General features: G+C 47.7%; 1 protein-coding gene across 2 annotated transcripts in view; it reads right to left on the bottom strand.

Annotated features, from left to right (window-relative positions):
- Positions 1–6,895: 6,895 nt before the first annotated feature.
- MTMR9 (myotubularin related protein 9) overlaps positions 6,896–19,806 on the bottom strand; it is a 38,114-nt gene continuing 25,203 nt past the window's right edge. For both annotated transcript variants that reach the window (XM_006266746.4, XM_014610231.3), the window contains exons 7-10: positions 17,401–17,542; positions 16,460–16,680; positions 12,918–13,069; positions 6,896–10,996 (exon numbers count right to left, since the gene is read on the bottom strand). In XM_006266746.4, coding sequence (XP_006266808.3) covers positions 10,833–10,996; positions 12,918–13,069; positions 16,460–16,680; positions 17,401–17,542 — 679 coding nt within the window. In that variant the 3' untranslated portion in view covers positions 6,896–10,832. The remainder of the gene's footprint in view (positions 10,997–12,917; positions 13,070–16,459; positions 16,681–17,400; positions 17,543–19,806) is intronic.

The raw sequence follows: 19,806 nt of genomic DNA, 5'->3' as shown, positions 1-19,806 counted from the left end.
AAAATGTACAGGAGTTTGTAGTCCTGCCTGTACAGCCTCACTGCTGCATGCACCAAAAGTCCAGCTCAGGCTGCAACAGCAACGATACCTTAGTTGGGTCATACCTTGTGCCATATTTTCAAGGTTTGGAAGTTGGTCTCCTCACAGACAGACAATGGAGTGTGCGGGTCTGCCATCAGCTAAAAGAAAAGTAAGGAAAAGCAGGGAAGGAATGCAGGACATGGCACCGCAGGCCCCAACCCACCACTCCTGGACAGCATGTCACCCTCCCAGACGGTCCAGGGTTGCTCATGGGTCCATTAAACTGAGATTGAAAGGGAGAGAAGAGCAAAGGTTTAGGACTGCTGACTTGCAAGTCCTCAGCACAGAGTGCCAACGTCGAATTTCTGCTCCTGGCAGCCAGCAGACACGAGCCCTGGAGAGGAGCGTCTCACAGAGCACGGCAACGCCTGTTCCAGGATGTTTGCATTACCTGGAAAGACAGACGTGCGAAAGGCTGTTGGCTCCAGGGCACCACGCTGGGTGTGGAAATCAGAATGCAAGTGCCTTTCTTCACTGGTGGGAGGGAGACGAGTAGCTCCCCTGCTGGTTTCAACCATCTTTTGGTGCCTTTGGGCAAAATCTCTGACCTCCTAAGCACAGTTATGGCTTGAATTAGTAACTTCCCATAGCACTTCACTTCACTTCTGCTTCCATACAACACAAGACGTTCCTCCTGCAGCATTAAGCTTTCCATAGGGGCTGCTCCTCCCTACGGCTCTAGCTTCATCTCCCCTGAAACCCCAACCCATTCCCAAGCTCCTCTCTTGATCTCTCCCCCAGCTCTCTTCCATCTCATGACCTGGCATCTTCTCTCGTTGCCAATCCCACAGCTGAGCATCAAGGGGTTGCCTTCTTCCCCAAAGACCATCCTGAAGACACATCACTAATGATGCTACACCTGTCTTTGATTGCTCCCAACTGCACCAACTTGTGTCTTGAGATCATACTTTTTGTTTTTTCTGGGCAGCCATCCAAGTATTTACAGTGGTGCAGCTCCGAGTAATACTGGAGTTGTTGGCCGACGTTAGCACCAGCCTACATCAGACTCTTTTTGCCAGGCCAGTTTGTCAAACGGGCTGCAATACAGCCTGTACCTTCCCCAAGTGCCACCGCAATCCCCTTCCCCTGCCTGATCTGCTGCTCTTTCTGCTCCCCGTTGTAGCTACCCCTGTGCTGCATGACCCCTCTCTGATCTACCGTGCACTACATGCAGGCTGTCGGTGCCACAGGCTGGCCACCCTTGTGCTAGGCGCTGTACACAGACAGTGAGACGCATTCCCCAGCCCAAATAGTTTGCTCTCTAAACACACCAGAGGTGCAGAGTGCAGGAAAACGGGGACATTTACATGCGTTTACCTGAGAACAATGGGGATCACCCATCTGGCACATGGAGGGGATGGACTCCCAGGCCTAGGTTTCCCCCAGATTGGAGTGCTCACTGCAACCGATCCACTCACCTGAGCAGGATGAAGTATGATTCTTGTTTTGCTCATGAAAAACTGAGACATAGGGGATTTGCCTAGTGCAGATGTGTAGCAAGTTTACTCTGTGCCTGGGGCAGAGGGATGGGGCTATGTGGACCTCTTTAGATGGGGGAAGAGGAGTCTTACCTGCCCAGCATCTCCGAAGGTAGCAGCATTGGCTTCAAAGGCAGCAATCCTGTGGTGCAGGCTCCTTCCGATTCACAGAAGTTTAGGGCTGGAAAGGACATTGTGAGATCGTCAAGTCCAGCCCCCCCGCTCACCACCCCCCTAATTGCACTACTGCCAGGGTCACACAAACAGTCGGAGGCATCACCAGGAACTGAATCCCCACCTCCTGAGTCCCAGCCCAGTATCTTAGCCCAGACTGTTGATCTGTTTAAAGCCAGATCCCAAGTAAACGCGAACAGCCTCCAAACCCAATAGTTGAGAGTTCCCCTCGCTCCCAGCATGGGGCCCGATCCTTCAGATGCTTCCTCGCACAAGCAGGGTCCACTCACGCCAATCAGTGCACTTGAATTTGGCAGGCCCACCTGTGTAAAAAGAGGTCCAAGGTCGGTCCTGAGCTTTGGTGACCAATTGTGCTGGCCTGACTCGGGCACAACAGACTCAGTAGCCATACAAGGGAGGGATGCGAGTGGCAGGTCAGGTCACCTTTGGGCCTGGGCTGCTGCACCAGGCTGACACAAAGCCATTGGGTCTGACGCACGATACCATAGCCCCTCCACCGCTACACTCTACCCTTGTATTACTGCACTTTTTCACTCGCTTAACTCCCCTGTGTAAGGCTTGCTTTGCTTTGGGAAGGTAAAATGAAGAGGAATCAGGACTGAGTGCTGACCACAGGGGCAAAATATACTCTTCAGCACCCTCCCTCCACCAGAAGCTACTGCCAATTCAGCAGTGGCTGTGAAAGGGTTAAAACGGTAGCCTGGATGCTAAACAGTGCCAGCTGCCCTTCCTCCATAGCCAGGAGTCGCAGAGCCCCCAGCAGCTAGTGCAACCTCCCCATGCTTTCATTCTAGCACGCAAGTCAGCCTCCCTGCTTAAGGTGCGTGTCCAATTTTGGAGGGCTGATTTTTGGGGGAGAGCCACGTGCAGTACCACCTGTAAATAGAGTAAGATAGCTTTGTAGTAACTAGTGCCTAGTAGTAGTAACTAGGCTGGTTTCTCAACCTTTTTAGACTTGGGGAAGTTACCTACCAGTGTATCTGGGGAGCAGGGGGTGAGTGGAATGGCTCTCCTCCCCTGGGAGCTTGTGCGACAACATAGCTGAGCTCCTATTAGTATTTAAACCAGTTGCAGTAACTAGTGCTAGTTTCCAAATTTTTTAAACTCAAGGCACCCCTCAATAGACATGAAGCACCTCTCAGGAAATGCCAGCTCTTAGTTTTCACTCATTTTTTGACTACAGAAAAGAAGGCAGTTTTGCTGTTGCAAACAACTCTCAGGACTTTTCTATGATTCTATCCAGCTTTCATTTGAATGTGTAGCAAATTAGGGTTGGAAGGGACCTGAGGAGGTCATCTTGTTCAACCCCCACCCCCCAAGGAAACCAGCTGCAGAGTTGATACACATTTTCAAGCAATAACTTTATAGCTGGTTGGCTCTTTTTAATAGCTGGATAGTCATTTTTATGGTGCGATATAATTACTTTGCACTTGTGGCAGATCTAAATTTATTGCATGATGAACCATTTCATGGCATAATATACGTAACATGTAGCAGGGGCTGCAAAGACCACAAGTCAGAATGGTTTTGACACTATGGATTCCTATGTGAAAACGCTGGGTTTATCTTGTGAATCGTGCGTGCACATCTAACACCGGGCAGCACTCTGCAGCACCCTTGAAAGGATCTCCAGCTACCCCAGGCTGCCACAGCACGCTGGTTGGGAATCACTGGCCTTAATTATAGCTGGGAACCTACTTAAAATCAGGGTTTTGTGGTTTCCATGATCACTGTGAAAAGTGGTGCTTTCCCATGATTTTGCATGGAATCACCTGCAAAGAAAATAAAAGCTTACCAGAATACAAAGAACATGCGGCAATCCCTGCAGCCAGAGAGCATGCGATTGGGGCGAGAACTACTGGTGTAGACTCAAAGGCACCAGCCAGGAAAGCGAAAGGGTTTCGAGGTCATCTTTTAAGTAGCCAGATGCCATGCTGCAATCTGAAGAAGAGCAATTGGCCTCTCTGCCAATCAGCTGCAAGGGGCAGAGCCAGCAGGGCCTCTCAACCAATCAGCGGTGGTGGTGGTGGGAGGTGGGGCTCTATGAAAAGACAGCAAATCAGTTCTACATGCTATGAGCAGCCTGCAAAAATCTCTTCCTCTCGCCATGATTTAGGCAGGTCCCTAACTATAGCTCTTTGAAGCAAGAACCACACTTTTCATTTTGATTAAATGCTACATCAAACGTGGGACTGGAATCAACAGAAATCTTTTACTTACCAAAAAGTCAGTCCTTCAACTGCTGCTTCCTCTCTCTTTCAACTGATAAAAGGCTATTCATAGGATATAAAGAAGGCAGCATTTTCACCCGTTTAGGTAGTAGTAGTAGTATCATCTACTTTTCAAAAGGAAGCTAGTCTTGAGTAGGGATCCTGGTTTTTTGATTTTTAAAAAAATCCCAAATTTTCAGATTAAAAAAGTAACCCCAAATCCACATTTTCCCATGCTTTGGGGTGTGGTGGCCATGGATAAACCAGAATGGGATCCTTCAAATGAACTATTAGATCTATACATTAGCGGCGGTTCATTTGAATCACAGAAAAATGTGGAGTTGGGGTTACTGTTTTTAAATCCGAAAATTGGGGATTTTTAAATCGGAGAGAACCAGGATCCCTGGTCTTGAGTACAGGTCTAAGAAACAGCTTTTCTTTTCAAGCAAGACCAAAAGCTTTTTGAGGACATTTCTACCTCCCTTATGTTCATTGAAGTTGTCTCAGCACCATGAGATCAATGCTGGGTTCAGTAAGTAACTAGTTATAAAAGATTGGGGTTTTTTGTCGTATATCAAACACCTCTAAAAGAAGAGCACGAGTAGATCATCAGCTCTTGTACAGCACACGGCTCACTTCCCAAGAGGACTTTTCCTCCAGTCTGTTTCATTTCAGACGTGCCCTTTCCTTGAAAGAGGTCTTCTGATTCCTGCCATTAAGAAATATTCTGGGGCAAGGAAGACTTCATATTCCCTGCCAAAAAGTTACAAACCTGGGAAGTATGAAGCCGTAAGTATTGGTTCATGAGCGCGGAGTGCAGACTGAATTCATTTCTTTTTTTTTAATCTTAGAGAGTCTTTTGTCTAAGTGGCAAAAAACACTGTTACTACCACTCATCTGAACCAACTTCTTTTTGTAACGAAATTCTGAAAAATGTCTTTTTCCTGCGTAGAATTGACTAGGCCATGCCCTTCCATCTTGGGGCTACCATTTTTATGAGTTTCCATGAATACACACAATACCTAGCCCAGCAAACCCTAAAATACTACTCTAAGACAAATGATAGCTACATACCATTGATTCTCAGCTAGTCACAAGACAAACCCAGAGATTTCAAAGAGGAATTGGTAGCATCAAACACATTCTGCCCTGCTGTAGTCTTTCTAAATTACTTGCAAGAGAAAAATTGCTCTATTATTTTTCGGTAGGCAAGAGAGAGAGAGAGAGACAGAGAGAGAGAGAGAGACAGAGAGAACTAAGAGCCTCCGTTTTCCAAAAGGTTGAATCTCAAAGGTTGAAAGTCACTGATTTATACCTTCCCCCTCTTTCATGACTCTTATTAGACCCTACTAAGCTTTTCACTGAAGACATTTCTTCATCTTCTTGTGTTTGATTGTCCCATAACCATCTGCTAAGCTTAGATCATCAGCTTTCGGAGCAGGGATGAGCTTTATAAAACACTAATGTAAAAAAGCACGCTAGACACAAGAATCTTTATATCCCATTTGCGGGGGGAAATATCCTCTACAGAGCTGTGGAACTAGGGATTGCAAGCATGTCACCTCTTGGAATGAGGTATCTCTACCAACTGTAATGGGATTTCTTTGGATGCATGCTGGTGTGAAGAGATAATTAACTCTTAGTTGATTTACTATTCAGTCACGCTCATTTGTTCAGCTATGTTTTATATTAGATCTCTCAAGCTTTGGAGCACAGATCCCATCTTTGTGTGTGTTCGTACTAAGCCCAGCTGGAATAACACCTGAATCTTAAGTAGAAAACTGTGTGTAGCCACAATACAAATACAGACGACTGACTTTACATCCAATGGAGAAAGATTTGTAAACAGGTTCTTTTGTTTCCAACTAAAAAAAAAATGCACATAACCCTTACCATTCACACACATTTTAAAAAGCAAATCAGCCCTAGTCTTCTGTTGAGAACAGCAGATGTAGAGACCAAAGGCCTCTAATTGTGGTCATTGGATTAGGTGGTTAGTTCATTGCAACTTCATCCCAAACACCTCTAAGCTCATCATCAGGCCATTCAGGGGGACTGCTAAATTGGTTAGACGGCAGCCCAGAATCTCCACTGATACAGACAATGTGCAATCATTTACATCACTGTAAAGCGGAGTTAAGATTCAACCTCACTGGAACAGGAGCATTCAACAAACTGCAGGGACACAGAGATTTTAGCCTAACGTCCATGTCAAAATTTCTGGATAACCAGCAGGGTTTCATTTTGCAGTCTTCAAACTATGCAAAGGGCTTGTCCATGTTGCTGCATGGAGATAGACACCAACTGCTCTGTAGGCCAGTAGGTAGAATAAAGCTCTCAACCACCATTCAGTTCCTTTCCTTTTTTTGAGGGCTGCTTTTATTACTATGATGCAAACCCCCCATCTCCAAAAAACCCCCAACCCTTTACATTAAATAAAGTACTGAACAACGTGCAACAGAACTCTATCTACCAGCCAGGAACGGGAAAGGCATACTTCCCCAGCCATTTTGTGAGAGCTCCTGGAGAAAGTTGCTTCCAGATCCTACCTTAGCTTATCTTTCTCCTCGGCTCAGCCAGGTGCATTCAGCTATGAGTTGGTCGAATGACTCTTCATCCGTTCTGTAGCCTACAACTGCAACACCCAGCAACGAATCCTTGTTAGGAAGTCAAGGCTTTGAATGGGGTGTTGTGAAGTGTGCAAGTACCCAAAAGCTTCGTATCCTTCAGGCAGCGTGGAACTGCCCTGACCCTATTATACCAAGCGCCCGTACGCAGTCACACTCGCACTCTGTAGAGCAACACACTCGCAGGCTGAAATATTACAGATCAAGTTTTGGACTAGCGTGATTAAGGGCCAAGTCATGCACACACATCAGTGAAAGTAAGACTTATAATGGCAAAGCCAACAAGAAAGACCACAATGGCAGATTTCTTTTAAAGTCGCAACGCTTTTAATCCAGACGATCTGCACTGTTCAACAAGTCTAGAAGCAAAATGTACAGCCCTTCCATGTCTGTTTTCCAACCTGCTGAACAGACTTTCAACTGGTCGAGTTTACTCAGATACATCAGGTTGTGTGCGGTATGTTCTGCGTAGTGATGGCTGGGACTCTGTACACAAAGAGGAAACACTGAACAATAGCGTACAACTCCTACCACCTTTCCTCAACTCAGTTCAAATCGAGTTTGAGGCAGCAGCCAACTCCAATGAGCAATTCCAGGTATTTGGATAGAGATGCACTTGCCACATAACGGATACAGCGAGTACAGTACATTACAAACAGTGCTATTCAAGGTCACAGTAACAGGAAAAAAAAAAAGACAGAATTGCCAATAGACATTTTCCACTGTACAGGAACCTGTACACGATAGCACTTTCCAAGGCTTTAGCAAAGCATACGTTAGGCGCCGATATGCTATACAGTGCAATTTAAGAGTTATATTGTATGCAACATGGACAATAGTGCACTTAAATCGCCACATTCAAAAGTGAGATCCATACAATCAGAATATCGAAGGTACACATTTCCCTTTCCCTTGACTCAACTGTGCAAGTTCATTCTGGTTTTGGTAAATGGACACGTGCGCCCACACCAGATGCTCTACCTTGCTGAGGTCCAAGGGCTCCGTGTGCAGCTTGTTATTACACAGATAAAGCAGATCTATGCACAAAAGGAGCATTGAAACACCTGTCTCAGTGACAGCACAGGGCAGCGCTGGGCTGAAAACTAATGCTTGGGCATGAGAACATGCAAGGCTTACAGCTCAGGTAGAACATGGAGGGGAGGGAACTACTCCTTGCACCAGACAGCACTTCAGCTCTTTCATGGGGCAACACCTGTGCAGGTAACTGGGTTTAGCCTGCTTGACTCGAGCAGGGGAAGAGTGCTGGTCATAAGTATTTAAATATGGGACTTGATACGATGAAAAAAAAGGTAAAGAGAAGGGTTGGGGAAGAATTGAAGGATCCCATTCTGGTTTATCCATGGCCACCACACCCCGAAGCCTAGAGACTGGCCATGAAGAGAAGGCTACTAGAGGAGATATGTATGCAAGCCACCATGACAACCCAAAGAACAATCTCCTCTTATGGATGAAGGTTGAAAAAAGCGCTGAACACATTGGTTCTGATCCAGCATGGCAAAGGAATTGGGAAGTTGGCTATTTCAATGGCAAGAAGTTCCTCCTTCTCTTGACTTTTGTGTTGCTGCGAACAAAGGATGAATTAATGGGAACAATAAAAAGCAGAGATTGAAACCGCTTTAGTGCTTTAATAACTTTAAGACTTTGGTGGCAAACACATGCTAAGTTAAGGCAGACACCCAGTGGCACCCGAGGGTTGAATCAGTTCAGCAGCAAACAGGTTTGGGGTGAAATGCAAGTGCAGCGTGAAAATGTGTCTTTTGCTAGCTGTCACAGCTGGTTACCCAATTTTTTTTTCAGATGCACGTAGTTTGCATGAGAAGGAGGAACAGCCAGGCAATTAGAGAAAAAAATTGCTGTGCTGCTGCGTATTATTTAGCTCAGTGTATAATTATTACATTAGGAAATTACGCAGTCTTTAAAAGTGTGTTTTATGTCTGGTCCAGGGAGAAAAAAAAATAATTTGCCTCTGAATCATTCCAATCTGGCTGGTAATTACACATTTCACTCATATCCATAGTAACAGAGTTCTGAAACACTGGTTTATAAGACCCAAGACCTGCAGCTGGGCAGATGTGGACAATGCCCCCGTGAATGCAGAATAACTAGTGGTTTGGGGCGTGCGGGGGGGGGGGGGGCAGGCTCAACTTGGAGGGCAATGTTCAGCACTCACAAACCATCAGGCCATTTGCACATGTCAAGCTGGGTGCCCAGGATGACTAGTCATTCTGGAAGACCTTGTTCTTGCATGCCCCAAGTTTGAGAATCAAAGGCATTTCCTCCCCCTCAAATTAAGTAGTGATAGATACTACAGACTATGCCCAAATTCTACCCCTTCCAAAAAACAGAAACTACCCAATTCAATTAAAAACAGGCAGCCTGAAAGATAAAGACAAGCACAGATTAAAAACAACACAAAAAAACAAAAAACACCAATTGCCCTAAATGGCCAAGTTAAATTTTGCAATAGGAACAGTTGGGACTAAATTTAGATCAGTCCAAAACAAAAATATTCCAGAGAGAAAAGGAGCTAATTTTTAAAAGCTATAAAGGTAATAATTAAGGAGGCACTGTCAAATAACTCTAAACAATATTTCTTGAATATTGGGCACAATTTTAAGAACATATTTACTACTTGAAAGGGTTTGTATTTTTGCATCAGGCTACATTTAAAGTTAGTGTTAATATCGTGAAAGTGACTTTTTAGTTAAAGGCAGCTTCATTCCAAGAGAAAAATCAAATATTGTGGCTCAGCGAGTTCAACACAGTTGAAAATGTCAGAACAGGATTTTCAGGTGACCTCTGCTGTCTTAATTCTGTTTGCAATGAATTCAAAAAGGAAGAGAAACCAACGTTGAGGAGCTTCCTTCCTATTTTATTTCACTGAAGTCTCCTACACCTTTGCCTCAGCCATTTTAAAAACTACCCAATTGAACCCAGCAGAACAACTGTCTAGATAAATCTAACATTAAATGTTTGGTCATGGATGGTTTTGGAAAAGGAAAAATGTGGAGGAAAAGCACGGGGAGCTGCAGGAATCCAAAAAAGAAGCATTAATGTAGGAAAAGCTGATACCTGCAAAGCCTACAAGCCCTTTTAGCAGCCATAAAAGATACACAACCATTAACATCGTTATAGTTTGAAAAATGTTTAAATCACTAACAGGTTTCTAATACGTGCTAGATTACCTTCAACTCCAAGTTCTGCTTCTTGTCTTGTTTGCCAAAGTATGCAAAAGGCATAAGCGGGAGCACGAGAGAGGAAACCAAGCTGTTTTGCTGAGGTGCTCTTTAAAAGTTAGTTACCACAATGGTTTTGTACCTTGGCAACACAATGAATCAGTTCAAACCTTTAAGGTCAGTGCAATCCAAACATCCAAGAACGGCAGTGCAGCTTTGGGGTACCACTACAATCAACAAATAAAGCCGACCTTTTGGTCTTCCAGGTGGGAGATGAAATAGTTATACCTTCATAGACAGTTGTCCAGACAGGCCATCCAACTAGAAGTCCAGGCAGAGAGATTGGCAGGAAAAATGCTTACTGTACTGCATACAAACTTCTAGCCCTGGCTCTATATTCAAGCAACCCCCTTCTCCGTGTCAACTCCTAATGCAAATGCTGCGTACATATAATTGGCAAAGGCAATAGGCAGCTTATACCGTTTCCTGTTCCTCGCTTTCTTTCCGGATAGCAGGAACACGGAACACATGGCACCCTTGCATCAAAGCTAAATTAAGTGAGCACTGCTGAGTGAGCACACCTGCTATGGAAAAAGGTGTTTTTAGACAAAACACCTCATTTTCAGAGTGGGAAAGGAGCCAATATTCTGGCCAACGGAGTGTTTTGGGTCTAACAAAACCAAAAAAAAAAAAAGGGTCCCCAAATTAAACCTGAAATAACCATCTCTCAGCCCACATGGGTCACCTGCACAAAAGGTGTAAGGGAGGTAAGAGCTGCAGCTTATGCTGAAACTGTACACAATTTATTAGAGGCAGAAAAGCTGCCAGGAGCGGATGCCATGCTGAACCGTGTACATCTTCTGTAAACAACACGACACAAAGCCCACCGCCCACGTGGCAGGCTGTATACGGTGTGACGGGAGGGTTTCAGCACTGGAGGGTTGAAGGTCATTGCACTGGAGGTTCTGCATGCACATTCCGTGTTTAGTCTTTAGTGTTAGGGGGAGGTGAAAATAAAGACCTGCCGTCCAAAGCCTTGCGAGATCAAGGGCTCTCCTGCATCCCGTCATCCGTTTCCAGTTCTGCTAACTGCCGCCTCAGGGCGTTGACTTTGGCCTGAAGTTCCCTGTTGTACTCAATGATGTTGATCATTTCTTCGTAGGCTTCATCCAGAAACTTGGAGGACCTGTTCCAACGGAGAAAGACACCTACGGCCCCAAAGAGACGGGGAAGTCAGAATGGACTCGCATTACCTGGAGTAAACTACTACTTAATAGTTACACAGATTTCAGAGGGTCGCAAGCCATCGGTTGAGAGATGCTGATCCCGGGAAAGCTCCAAGACTGCGGCAGGGCAGAGAGGCGGGGGAGAGCTGCAAGGCCAGGTCGGGTGCTTGCAGGGGTGCGGCAGCTGGGAGATGATGTTCAGGGGGTGGAAGGGGCTGTGACCAGGCTGCTGGGCACAGTGCAGGAGCCCCAGCCCAGGGTTGGGGCTGCTACATGCCTCCCTCCTCCTCTCTCCAGCCCATGCCAGGGCTGGACTCGCTCCACTGCTGCCTGCAGGAGCCGGAGCCACCATGCTCCAGCCCGAGCAGGACAGGGGCAGCTCTGGGTCCCTCCAGCAGGGTTGGGGGGGGGGGAGGGAGGGGGAGGCAGGGGGCTGCGGGGTCAAGAGTGAAGGACACCAGCGTGGGTGGGAGGAGGGGACTGTGGGTCAGGGACCAGCAGGCCCGGAAGGTGTGGGTCGGGACAGGCCGTGAACCTTTGCAAATGGGTCCCAGTAGGTAAAAGGTTGAGAACCACTGCTGTAAGCAATGTTTTGAGTGTAGAACCAGACAACGGACCAACTCTTTCACCTTTTTCAAAAAGGGTGAGTGAGCAGAGAGATCCAAGCTAAGACCTTCCTTTCCATTTGGATCGATCAGACAGAGCAATGCTCAGTTTCTACCACAGAAAAGGATGACATTAAGCTACAGGATGGAAGAACATAAAAGAACTGCCATGCACTAGGTCAGACCATAGGTCCATCTTGCCCAGTCTCCTGTATCACACAGTGGCAGAGGGTGGATGCTGAAAGGGAAGGTGAACTGGGTATGACCCAGGGTTCTTCCCTGTTCCTCGCCCACTTGCAGCCTCCAGCATTTAGGGACTAGGCTGATTCAGGGGTTGTCCCCCATAATTCCCCCAGGCTCAATAGCTACTGATGCCCCTTTCCTCCAATAATTTGTCCAATCCCTTTTTTAATCTGCGTACACTGTCAGCTTCCACAGCGTCTGGTGGCAATGAGTTCAGAAACTTCAATTACACGCCGTGTGAAAAATAAATTCCTTTTGTTAATTTTAAACACACTCCCTACCAGTTTCATTGCAACTCGTAGTTCTAGTATTGTGAGAGACGGTACATAAATACCTCTTTACTTTCTCTTCACCCCTTGGTATTTTGTAAACCCTCATGTTCCCCCTTAAGCGTCTCTTCTCTAAAGCGAACAGGCCTTGCCATTTTAGTCTCTCCTCCTATGGAAGCCCCTCCAAACCACTAGTCATCCTTGTTGCCCTTCTCTGGACCTTCTCTAGTTCTTCTATATGCTTTTGGAGGTGTGGGGACTACAACTGGGCACACTATGCAAGGTGTGGATGCACCACGGATTTATAATAGGGGAATAATGATACTTTCAGTTTTGTTTACAATTTCCTTTTAATAATTCCTAACGTTGTTTGCCTTTTTAATGGCGACTGAGCATTGAGCTGATATTTTTAGTGAACTGTCCAGTGACACTTAGATCTCTTTCCTCCATAGTAACACCTAATGTAGAGCCCATCATAGGGCAGGTATAGCTTGAGTTATTTTTGCCCACAGGCACCACTTTCTCCTTTGTAAAATGAAGTGAACGATCAGAGATCTAAACGAACACTTCTTTCCATGCAGACAAATCAGACAGACCAATGCCCATGCACCATCCCAGAAAGGATGAAAAGTGAAGCTACAGTAATTTAGCTCTTCAGTAAAGCCAGGATGTGTGCTTAGAGGTGAAATTGTGGGCACAGAGAAAAGGCATTAGGAAAGAACAAATTGGGAGGTTTTGTTTGTAACTTGAAACTACCCACTACAGATGAACGTAATCCCGGCTTACCTTCCCAGAGCTGCAGGCTCTGCGGTGCGACAGAAGGCCAGATGACGAGACTGTTGGCCTCAAAGAGAGGATTCTTAAATCGGCTCAGTTCTGGAGGCCGATTCACCCAGGACCACAGAGACATGGTTTTCTGCGGCAGCTTCAGCTTACACCTGGCATAGGCAAAACCATCCGGTTGGTTACCTTTCCTATTCATAGTGCTGCAACATCACATCTGTTAACCCACGACTTTCACAAGCCACTCACGCTGAGAACTGAGGGGACTCTGACCGACTGTCCGTGACAGACATGGCGTTGCCACATCATACTTGTAGACCAATGTGGTCCATTCTTCACAGATAATTTCCTACCATTACAAACAGCAGATGACAGAGGTCTTACACAGGCAGAGGGGGAGAGTGGTCACCTTCCACTTCTGAAAAGTACACCTCCCTGAACTCGCCTAGCAGCCAGTTTTGATTTTTGAAAGGGACTGGATTTGCATTTTACTACCAAAAGAGATATACGTGGTGGGAAGGAATCTAGGCACAGGATCATAGTACAATTCCTAGGGGAAATGGAAGTGCCATTATTACCATTAGTGAATAAGAGACATGTTACATAGCAGGGATGTCAAACTCATCTGGCTCTGAAGGTTGGATGAGTGGTACAGGGCTGATCCACAGGCTGGATCAAATCCACAGACTGGCCCTGCATGCTGCATCCAGCGTGCATCCTGGAGTGGCTGGAGCGGATGCCACATGTGGAGGGGTCCTGCTTTGGCTGCTCCAGGGCTGTGCTGCACAGTGGCAGTTCTACTGCTCCAGGACATGAGCTGCAGCAGGTACCACGTGGGTGTTTTCCTGCCCACCCCCTGACACATGCTGCCTGTGGGTCAACTCCAAGACCCACAAACGGCACCAGGCGCTAGATAACAAGGCTCCAAGGACTAGATCTGGCCTACAGGACACATCTTTGACACCCCTGTTTTACAGATTTTCTCTTGTGATGGAAAGCAAATCACACACTGTCCAACTAAGGCAGCTCCACAAGTAAGAGCTTTCAGAGTTTGCTCTCATTAAACAGGCACTGGATCAAACAACAGAAACAGAGTCTGACCCTGTCTCGGGTCACAGCCACTTTGGAGAGACATACAAGGCGGCCGTCCTTATCTCACACCTCGGCACCTCTTGCTTGGCTTGCCATGGCTAAATAGCTACCAGTGAAGTGAACCATGCCCTTTGTGCAGGGTTACAATCCACACAACTGCTTTAGACAGTCCAGAAAGCTGAAACCCATTTTAACTGGACTTCAAGCGTTTCCTATGCTAATACATAAGCATGAATGTGGACGCCATCCGACGGGCGATGGTTCTAGGGAGGATTACAGTGCTCTTTTCATCAGGCGTTTTAGCCCAGTTCAGGATGTGCTTTATTTTGCTCTAACTTGGATTCTGTTTTCCAGAACACTAGCCTAGAAACCCTGCAAAACACACTGCAAACCCTCTTCAAGGCAAGCAAAGATTTCCAGTAAAATCCAATAAAGATTTCCAAACCTCCTCCACTCACTGCTGCACTGCATGCATCCAGGCTTGGCAACTGTAGAGGGTGGCTTTGCAGGGTCCCAACTTCTTCCCCCAGCATCCCAGGGCAGAGTGCCCAAGACCCGCATCAAAGCAGGCATTCAGAAGCCTATTCAGTCATCTACTCTGCCCACCCACTCGACCTGGGGCAGACTCATTTCTCAGCAGCAGACTCATGGAGAGAGGCAGGTAGATACACACAGATTAAAATCCTCTGCATCTTTCCTTCACTTAAAATGTGCTGTTTCTTCTGCTCCCCGCCAGCCACTGGCTTCAGCCAGGGGTGGGAAAATACAGCCCGTGAGCCAGAGCTGGCTTACTAACTGATTGGATCTGGGCCGCAGGGGACACCAGACAATTGATTCGGTTTGGTCTGCAGCTGCCCCTGCAGCGCTTTGCATGGGGCCAAACCCCATCCGAGGCAATCAGTGCTGCGCTCCTGCCCACCATCCCCAGCCAGCACGCACAGCTTCTGGCAGGGCTTGTTCCGGTGAGACTGCAGTCACCCAGGTCCTGCTTGGCTCCCCTTGCCTCCAGCAGCTGCTCCTCCTGCTTTGCTGCTCCAGGTCAGGAGGAAGCTTCAGCTGGGCAGTTCCATGTGCTGGGGCAGAAGCTGCCCAGCTGAAGCTCCTGGCTGCCTTCTAACCCACTTGGCTGCCTGTGCTGGGCTGGGGGAGTGGATGGAGGGCAGCTGGAAGCTGAAGCCAGGGCCTCACATGCTGGAGCAGGTGCTGCCCGGCTGAAGTTTCCTCCCAGCCCAGAGCAGCACAGCAGAAGCTGCTGCTCGAGGCAAGGGGAACTGAGCAGCACTAGGGTGGCTGCAGCCACACTGGGAGCAGCCACACCAGTAAGCTGTGCGCGCTGGCTGGAGCCAGGCTAGTGGGCACGGGCTGCCTCAGGCAGGGCTCGGCCCCATGTGGAGTGCTGTGGGGGCATCTACAGATCACACTGCCCAGGTGAATTCTGCTGAACCCCTGCCCCCTTCTTCCCCTCACTCCCAGGACCTAGTGCCCAGGCAGCTCCCACCCCCACCCCACGTGCCCACACCCCCACACACTGCCCTGTGGTCCCAGCCTTTCCTACCCATCCTGCTCCGGATGTTTCGGAAACATTGCTCAACACGCACCCACAGCCCCATCCCACATAGGGAGTTCTGATGAGTTGTTGCAGGAGAAAGGGAGGGAAGAGGGGGAAAATGTACTGACCTGGCCTGCAACAACTCATCAAAACTCCCTATGTGCCCCCAGGCCCAAATACCTGCTCACCCCTGCCCTAGGCCCTAATCTCCAGCCAGCTAAAACAACTAGATTACCTTAAAGGCCTGGATCAAACCCAGAGAGGACAGTCTCAACCATTTCAGCGCAAGCCTCCTTTGCAGCTTCTGTCCTGCACAGCAGCCTTCACCTCATCTTTCACATGAACACAAAAAAAACTTTTCCCTATGCCTCTTTTCTTATGTGGCCTCTGTTGTTATTTACTTGTGTAAAAGGTTTTGGAATGGTTCCCCTGCAAGAAGCTATATGTTAAAGCTACTGATGGAGATGTTCCATGATGATTCGGGGAGGGATACAGGCAGGAAAGGATGATCTAGTTCAGTACCAGCCTATGATGCGATACAGCAGGGAACTGAAGGCAGCGCTGCCACAGACTTCCTCACTTTGTCTCTCTGTGCTTCTGTTTCCCACTGGAAAGTGAGGACGAGAGCACTTCCCTACTTCACAAGAGGTGCTGGAAGGCTAAACGCATTACTTTTGCTGGGAGTTTAGATCCTGCAGCAATTGAGCTCAGATACACACTTAAAATAAAATGAAGAAACCTGTCTTAAGTGAAAATGACTGAAATATCCTAGATGATTTCAAAAGGCTCCACAGCATTAAGAAGAGACAAGGGCAAGCCCATCCCTCCTTCAGGCTGCTGGAACATTTCCCTAGGATGGATGTGGCCTGAGACTGAGGAGTGTCAAATAACCATCCCAACTAACCTTTCATTTTCATTGTTGCCCAGGAACGTCCCAAACTGTGAGGCATAGGCGTGTTCGAAGAGCATGATGAGGAAGTGTTCGCTGAACTCGAAAGAGCAAGGGAACTGCCGGAGGATCTGCCACACACAGTCCAAGAAGAGCAGGAATACAGGGGCCTCCCATTTCTGCTTGCTGTTGGAGTAGGCTGACTGCGCACAGCGCTGCTGGAATGGGTGACCTGCCTGTGAGCAAGGATGGGAAGAACATCCTGTCAGAAAAGCAATAGTGTCGAGATGCAGAACCAAGATATTTCTGCACAACACGTTCTGTCCCCAAGACCATGCCACACTCCACTCAGTGTTACAGTAGCAATCCGGCTTCAAGCTCCTGGTAGCCCAAATCTGACATACTTTTCAGCAGCATAGGAGTCACGTAAGTAGCGTCCCATACTATGAGACTACAGAATACATGCTGCAGGGAATTTGGCTGAGGACAAAACTGCTGTTTGCACAAAAAAGAAATGCCAGGTTGAAAAAACAGGCTGCAATAAACTATGCACAGCAGAACATGTCATCACATTTCTGACTAGAGCAATGTCCTCAACATAGCAGAAGGGGAAGTCGTGTGTTGATGGTACTGAGAAGGAAAAAAAAAAAAAAAAAAAATCACATGCAAAGCAGGTGGGAAAGGCCAGCTGAACTGGCAGGCTGCTACAGCCAGTGCCCTAAGGAGCAAGACAGTGTTAATAACGGTGTTGCTCTTGGTTGCACAGCACCTGGGACAGTGAGACTCACACATTTGTGGCCCTTTAAAATCTACCACAGTACACATCCAGGTGTTTCTTCTTAGCTCCCAGCCCCACTGCCATGCCTTTTTGTTTCACACACACACACACACACACACACACACACACACACACACACACACACTTTCCCCAGTGTCGCTTAGACTGCATCTCTTACCTGAAGCCACTCCCGCTCAACGAGAGACTGAAACCCATGGATGGTCCTGCACCTGGGATCCAAAATGATCTGAGCCAGTGAAGTTACCTGCAGCGTTGAATCGGTTCCTTCAGTCCCATGAACCAACACAGATGCTCCTTCCCTGGGAGGAAATGCAACAGGGCAAAAACTTTACAGATGCCAAATACAGACAGTGGAGCCTCAAAGCACATCACCAGCCCTACTGCTGCATGCAGAAACAACAGTGGGTAGCTTTCCAGCCCTCGGCCCATGGCTGCTTTCTCGCTCATATTTCTCCCCAGGCACGGGGGTGGAAAAAAAAAGTAGTATTGCACGAGAATAAATAAATACATTATGTTTTTATATTTGATATATTATACCTTTTCCAGCCCCAAATCATCCCACCATATTAAGTGTTCTACCCACATGCTCAGGAAATCCAGAATTTGTCAGGCACACAGAAGATAACCCATCAATTCAGGACCCACTTCGCTGGATTTATACCACTAAGTACTTATCTCCAGTCCAACAGAAAACAAAACAGGAAGTCAAGCAGCTCAGCCAGGCCATCAAGGATTTTACTGGGATGAACTGGCACTCTGAACCTTCCCCCGACGAGGGTCAAACGAGAATCAGGTCTGTGGGGGCTCTACAGACACTGCACACACTGAATGCACCTGGTCTACAGACACTCAACACAACAGGGCTCCCACTCCAGACTGTACTGGATATCCAGATGCCCCAAAGAGGAACTGTGCATCAGACAGGGACAGCCAGTTAGAGCTGGCTCAGTTTATGAAGGCATAAAAACATTCTTCTGGCCAAATCGCTTAGCTTTGACCAAGAACAGAGCACGATTCATAATACCGTTTTCAGCAAAGATGGATCAAAAGAATGACATGAAGTGCTGAGGGAAGGACACTGAAACCAGCGGAGTAATTCTTGGCCCATGGCTCAGATTCCATGTACTGCTCCTCCCCCAACCTCCAAATGCACTTTTCAGGACAGCCGATTCCCTTTCCCCAACTCTGTTCTATATTTCGGTTCTGGTAAGTGCCCTTCAACAGCCTCAAGTCTCCTATTCAATGTTCTGGGAAGTCACTTTAACAATGCGTTCTCCTCCCCTGCATGTCTGGATGAAAACACTTATTTGTCCCAAACTTCTTTTAGCTGGGGAAACAGGTAATCACAGGCTGTAGTTGTTCCAATGCAGAGGCCCAAACTGAGTTACAAATCATCTGGAAATAAAAATGATCCATCAAGTGAGTGCCAGTGACTTTGCAGCTACTGCTACTCCTTGTTTTAAAGCAGAGAGCATAAAAATGTAACCTGCGTACATAGTTATGCTTCTGGCTGTACCTAGCACAGCACACCCGAAAGGAAGTGATTACATCTAGGATCAAATGAACCCTGATGTAAAGCAAACAGAAAAAAAAAAATGGCATTTAATAGTTTCAACCCAAAAGCCACTGCAGCAAGGGCAAGCAATTATTTCGGGCAGAGGGCCGCTTACAGAGTTTTGGCAAGCCATCGAGGGCTGCATGACAGGCAGCCAGGGGCAGATACATATTAATTTTCTAAGTTTTCTAGAGACACCACGGGCTGGATAGAAAGACCTGTCGGGCCGCATCCAGCCTGCAGGCTGCATTCTGCCCACCCCTGCACTGCAGTAACATTTCTGCTTCACTGCAAATGGAGAGGCTAATTGCAGAGTGCACAGAATGACGTGAAAATAACGTTAATCTGATCTGGCACCTTTCTTCCTACAGGGCAGCAAGACAATACACAATACTAGGTGTGCACCAATAAGAGATTTTGGGGGCTGATACCAATGGCCAATTTTTAGCGAGCCATATTACCGATACCAATCCGATTCCGATATGCAGCCAGGCAGCTTGGAGAGTGGCGTCCAGCTGGTAAGTTTGTTGTGGGGCAATGGGCGAGGGAAGGGACGTGGAAGGGGGCAGATCGAGCCCCCCCGTGGTGAGTGGGACTGGGGCAGGCGCTGCACGGCCAGGGAGGGCATGGGACAGAGCCGTGAGCCGCTGATCCCGGGGGTGTGGGGAAGAGGCAGCTCCCGCCACTGCGCGCATCCCAGGAAGGCATGCGCCCCTGATCTGCATGTGGGGCAACAGCGGGCTGGGAGGGGCTGCACTAGGCTCTTCCCGGCAGGGGCGCTGGGCCTGGCTGTGCTCGAGGCAGGCAGTGGCGGTGCTAGGAGGAAAATTACGAGAGGTGGGGCTGCAGCAACCCCAAAATTTGCTGTAGCCCCCCTCCCAGCGCCACCACTGCCCACCCTAAGTGCAGGCCAGCCCAGCCCCGCTCTGGGAACAGCCTGGCACCGCCTCAGCTCTAGTCTGCAGCAGCGGCCTGCACTCACCCCACATGCAGACTGGGGGCACGTGC

Source organism: Alligator mississippiensis, chromosome 1, assembly GCF_030867095.1.
Source record: "Alligator mississippiensis isolate rAllMis1 chromosome 1, rAllMis1, whole genome shotgun sequence".
Lineage (NCBI taxonomy): Eukaryota > Metazoa > Chordata > Crocodylia > Alligatoridae > Alligator > Alligator mississippiensis.
The sequence above is the reverse complement of the archived record's forward strand: the minus strand, read 5'-3'. Positions and strand labels throughout refer to the sequence as shown.